Source organism: Eurytemora carolleeae, unplaced genomic scaffold (genome assembly GCF_000591075.1).
Source record: "Eurytemora carolleeae unplaced genomic scaffold, Eaff_2.0 scaffold1443, whole genome shotgun sequence".
Classification (NCBI taxonomy): Eukaryota; Metazoa; Arthropoda; class Copepoda; order Calanoida; family Temoridae; genus Eurytemora; species Eurytemora carolleeae.
Genome location: NW_019397345.1, coordinates 70,451 through 76,284, shown reverse-complemented (window position 1 = coordinate 76,284; position 5,834 = coordinate 70,451). Strand labels below are relative to the sequence as shown.

The window sequence follows — 5,834 nt, the reverse complement described above, 5'->3', positions numbered from 1 at the left end:
AAAGTTGATTTTCGAAAATAACTTAGTTGATTTTAGTATACAAAAGATTTATGCACCATTGCATCATAAAAATGTAATTTAAATATCATTAAAAAATCAATTTGAAGTGTTTTCACATTTATTCAATTTTTTTTGTTTACATGCATTTTATTTCAAATTTTCAACGTTTTTACTTATTCTTTTATTCGTAAGGTAAAAGTAATTACAGATCTAAAAAGCTTTTTTTGTATTTACATTACAAAGTATGCTGTTACGTATGAAGTACGGTTTCCAGCGAACGAAAACTTTCGCGAAAAAATGCTGAAATTTTTGTTCGTTTTTCGCAAACCTTTTCGTGAAATTTCGTAAAAGTGAATCAAGCGAAAAATTGCAAAATAATTAAGCGAATTTTTTTCCCCCAAACATTTTCGCATTTTTTTCGCGAAACGATTTACCCTTTTCGCTGGAAACCCTGGTATGAAGACACATAACTTTTCCCTTTAGCTGGAGAATGACCATGACCCCATGTGACCAATACAGTGACCTTCATCGTCAAACGTTGCCAAGGTCAACCTAAACATTTTTATGAAATATATTATATCTCTTTTTAAAAAGTCAGTTAAAAACATTAAAGTTTAAGTATCTCACTTTTTGAAAACAAGAACCTAAACACTCTTCACAAATAAAATTTTTTAATCCATCTATTTTTGGTAATTTCAGACTATGAATTCTTCTAAATCAATCAAATAGTCTAAGTTCAGAATATCAAATGTTCACATCCAACAGGTTGCAAATAAACGGATTTGTTTCAAGTGTTCAATTTTATTTTTTATACAGAAGGTTGCAAATGTCGTCTTATTGTTTATTATCTAAGTATCTAATTATTTCACCTGTTTAACTTGTTACTTAAGCAACTCTCAGGAACTCCACGTCTTGATACAGTTGTCAAGGGAACCAAGCAATCTTAGTAATAATAATAATGTTAATTGTCGAAAACCCACCGTCCGTCTCTGCAGCTGTGTTGTCTGTAAAAACATTACCATCGCTGTCCTCGCTACTGTGAAAAAGCAGGTTTGATGCTGTTTTACCAATAAATGATTAGGAAACTGATTCCATACCTCAAACTCTAATTTTTTAATCCCCTTATTGAAGCAACCTGATGTCGTAGACATTGATTTTTCAAATTTTGAATGCTGCTGGTTGATCAAAAATTTAAAGCTTACAACAATAGATATAAGGAATAAAAATCAAAGTTCTCGGTGGGTAATCAGTTACATTTAGAATAAAAGAGATAAAATCCAATGTCTAAATTATAGCTCCTCATTTAAAACCTGGTGCGGATCGACTAAAAACAGTTCCTTTAAGTTTAGATAACCATTAAACATATATCTGTCTATTTCCAGAATATCTTTTTTTCAACTAAGAATCTAATAGAATTGTATCTTTTAATATATCATAATCATTATCATTGACCATAACCCTCTTTAAGCGTTACTTAAGAGGAGAATATTACATGAAATTACGTACACAGTCCCTTAATTTGGATATTTAACCAATTATTAATAAATAATATGGAGTCAAACCTTATAGAAATCCAACGTATAGAAACCGCTACGTATAGCAACAAGGCGTATATTCCGGGAGAACATTTTTTATATTTTTGAGAAATTAAACAATCAGTGTAAAGTAGATATAATTTTTGTAAAATCCTTTTATCTAAATGGTAAAACGGAATTTTATGATATCATACTAGCATTACTGGAGAACTTTTTTTTATAATTTTAAGAAATTTTTTTTTCTAAAAATAAAAACTGTAGAAAGCACTTTTATAAAATAATTTTTTCAATAGTAACACGCAATTTTATGTATAACCATATAATCATTAATTTATGTTGTCAGTACATATTAAAATCTGGGGGACCTTAAACACAATAGAGAGCAGTACAAATGTACATATTAAACTATTTTGCTCCTTTAATGTCTAGGGTATGTTAAAAAATAGAAATTATGATAATGATTGTGATAAGCTATACAATGTTTTACAAAAACGTTTAATTTCTCAAAAATATAAAAAATGTTCTCCCGGAAAATACGCCTTGTTGCTGTACGTAGCTGTTTCTATACGTTGGATTTCTATAAGGTTTGACTCCATTTCTAACTTTCTACACAAGGAATCATTTAAACCATCTCTCTCCTGTATAGAGCAGCTTTCTGTTTTATATCTTCCACAAACCCGGAGATAAGGGCATCCATCTGAACTGCTTGCCTAGAGAACACCTAGATATAATCCTTCATTAATATCCTTGATAAACCCGGAGATAAGAGAATCCATCTGAACTGCTTGCCTTGAGAACACCTTGATATAATCCTTCATTAATATCCTTGACAAATCCGGAGATAAGAGAATCCATCTAAACTGCTTGCCTTGAGAACACCTAGATATAATCCTTTATTAATATCCTTGACAAACCCGGAGATAAGAGAATCCATCTGAACTGTTTGCCTTGAGAACACCTAGATATAATCCTTCATTTATATCCTTGACAAACCCGGAGAAAAGAGAATCCATTTGAACTGCTTGCCTTGAGAACACCTAGATATAATCTTGGTACTAACCAGGGTAATACAGTAAGACCCGAAAGACTATTACAAGAGAAGACGATTGTTTCTGCTAAAAGTATGAGCTGCAATAGTGCAATGAACAAGAAACACAGCAATTATGCACTTTATACACAGACACATTTCACTTAATAATTTGATGTTAAAGCTCTTTGTAAAATTTTAGCTGTAAAACAGCATTTAATTCACATAAGATTGCTCAACTGATGTGTTCGTATTCCACAGTTTTATGTATTCTACAATTTATTTCAGTGGTTAGCAACTTACCTGTAGGATTTTTGAAACCCTCCGTCCGTTCTCAATAACGCAGAATTGGATAAAGAGACAAGGAAGACAATCCTCATTGTTCTCCTGACTTGGTTTAGCATAATCCCAACTCAGCTCTTCAAACTTCAATCCTAGCAGTACTACAACCCCTACCTAGAGATAAAGAGATATTTAGTCCTAGTAGCACTACAACCCCTACCTAGAGATATAGAGATATTTAGTCTTAGTAGTACTAAAACCCCTACCTAGAGATATAGAGATATTTAGTCCTAGTAGTATTACAACCCCTACCTAGAGATATAGAGATATTTAGTCCTAGCAGTACTACAACCCCTACCTAGAGATATAGAGATATTTAGTCCTAGCAGTACTACAACCCCTACCTACAGATATAGAGATATTTAGTCATAGCAGTACTACAACCCATACCTAGAGATAAAGAGATATTTAGTCCTAGCAGTACTACAACCCCTACCTAGAGATATAGAAATATTTAGTCCTATCAGTACTACAACCCCTACCTAAATATATAGAGATACTTAGTCCTAGCAGTACAACAACCCCTACCTAGAGATAAAGAGATATTTAGTCCTAACAGTACTACAACCCCTACCTAGAGACATAGAGATATTTAGTCCTAGTGGTATAACAACCCTTACCTAGAGATATAGAGATATTTAGTTAGAACAGTACTACAACCTCTACCTATATATATAGAGATATTTAGCAGTGCTACAACCCGTACCTGGAGATATAGGAATATTTTGTCCTAGCAGTACTAAAACCCCTACCAAGAGAAAAAGAGATATTTATGCCTAGCAGTACTACAACCCCTACCTAGATATATAGAGATATTTAGAAATATGGAGATATTTAGTCCTAGAAATAAATAAATAAATAAATGGAATTTCAGACCCTAGTCCTATTATAACACTATCTGGTCCTTTAATTACCGGATCTAGGACGTATAGTCCTGTACTGTTGATTGCAACTAGGACCTCGGTGTCCTCGTTTATAATAAGGCTCCCGAGGGACTTAGCTGGTGTTTCTATCTGTCCTCTGAAAAAAAACCGTATTTTACGTTTGACTGAATTTTAATTTTAAATTGAGCAATAAGTTTTTGAAAAGAAAAAAATTTGTTTTGAAATCCTTTAATGCAGTCCAACAGTTTTGTTTTGAGTGTCTAGAAGGAGTTGAGAGTAATTCCACATTTTAACTTTATACCAGTTATATCTAGATTGAGGTTGTTTAGTTCAGTATTTCATTATAATTTGATATAAACTATTTCATAAACCTATACATATCCATATTGGTAATCTTATCTCTACGACATTGGATTAAAAAGATATCGTGATTAGAAATCAGAGTTTGTGGCAAAAACTGAACTCCTTTGCTCTTTTCACTCTATAGTGTGGAATTAAAACAAACAAAAACAAAGGAATTGAGTCTTTGCCACAAACTCTGAATTTATAATCCCTATATCTTTGGATTTCAATGTCGTGAATCTTTGATATTTCAAACTTATCATTTGATCTAACAGAATTAATAGTTTGAAATATCTAAGGTCTACGACATTGGAATCCAAAGATGCGGTTTAGAAAAGCAAAATTTGTGGCAAAGACTCAATTCCTTTCATTATAATTTGTATAATGAACAATTTCATAAACCTTTGTGAACATTTATGTAATTTCAACAATAATCAATGACAATACAAATATTTTTGTCAAATCAAACAATTTGAACAAATAGATTTTTACGTTTTCCAAACTGCACTTGTATGATTGAATAATTACATGACAAAATTGGACTTTTTTTAATGATACACGAAAGATTTTTTGTGTAGAAAACAATAAGATAAACAAAATTTGGAAACAGTTCTAAAAAAACAAAAATAAAAATAAATAATCTGTCCGCTTGTGTACTGTCAAAAAACCCATCAAATATTTAAAAGAAAACAATAATTAATAATCTTTTAGCTTGAGCACTGTTTATAAGTATAAAATGAAAAAATCATTAACACACACGGTATTTTCGATAATTTGATTTAAATGCAAATTTTCATAATTTAAATTTTTTTTTATAAATCCAATATTGTATGAGCATAAAATTTAGTTGCATATTTCATTTTACTTATTTTAGCTTATCCATGGTTAAATCATAAACTTTATTAATATTAGAGTCTGTGTTTTGTAAATCTAACAGATTTTTTAATCTTAATGGCTTGGTCGCCAATTTATAATTTTTTCGATTGTCCTACAAATACTTATTCTATGAAAAATATCAAATATGTTTCACTAAAATTTCTCAGATTTCTCAGTATATAAAATCAGTCTGCAAGCTGCCTCTGGTCCATCGAAATAAGTTTTCAGTAAAGGTTAAGTACAAAAAATCATAAATATTCATTAAATTTCAGCAAGACATGACCATTGGGATAATTGAAAATAGTATTTTTTTTTGCCACTTTGGAAGGCATGCTACAATGTTATCCACAAAGGATGATATCAATGACACTACAAAGACGACCCAAAAATCGTTAAATATGACGACCTGGATGTTAGATTTGAACTTCTGTCTTCTGTTCTTGGCTTACTTAATGGTTTGGTAAAAAAAAAATCTATAATACACGAAAACTAAGAACTTAAAAAATTCCGAACAGTCGTCTCTGAAGTCTCCCTCCGTTATGGGTAATCCTGGAGATATCAAAGTTCAATCTTACTTTAAACTTTCAGAGCAAAAAATTGATAAAAAATACTATTTAATTTACCTAAAAAATGCACTTCCATAATAAGGTAGAGTCCAACAAAACTCTAAATACTTCTTCACAAGCCGTTTAGGAGACGCGTTACTCGGGATAGCCTACACAGATAATTAAAAAAAATCTTTGTCTAATCTTTTCTTGCCATTTGTAAAAAAAGCCTTAAAACCACTATAACAAAATCTCTAAACCATCACCCCTAACTCAATCTTGC

General features: G+C 31.1%; 1 protein-coding gene across 1 annotated transcript in view; it reads right to left on the bottom strand.

The window, feature by feature from the left end:
• Positions 1 to 324: 324 nt before the first annotated feature.
• Positions 325 to 5,834, bottom strand: part of LOC111713654 (FERM domain-containing protein 8) — a 13,008-nt gene continuing 7,498 nt past the window's right edge. The window contains exons 11-17 of the mRNA XM_023488576.1: positions 5,630 to 5,721; positions 3,819 to 3,924; positions 2,866 to 3,018; positions 2,174 to 2,256; positions 981 to 1,033; positions 870 to 942; positions 325 to 552 (exon numbers count right to left, since the gene is read on the bottom strand). Of these exons, the coding sequence (XP_023344344.1) occupies positions 480 to 552; positions 870 to 942; positions 981 to 1,033; positions 2,174 to 2,256; positions 2,866 to 3,018; positions 3,819 to 3,924; positions 5,630 to 5,721 (633 nt within the window). The 3' untranslated portion in view covers positions 325 to 479. The remainder of the gene's footprint in view (positions 553 to 869; positions 943 to 980; positions 1,034 to 2,173; positions 2,257 to 2,865; positions 3,019 to 3,818; positions 3,925 to 5,629; positions 5,722 to 5,834) is intronic.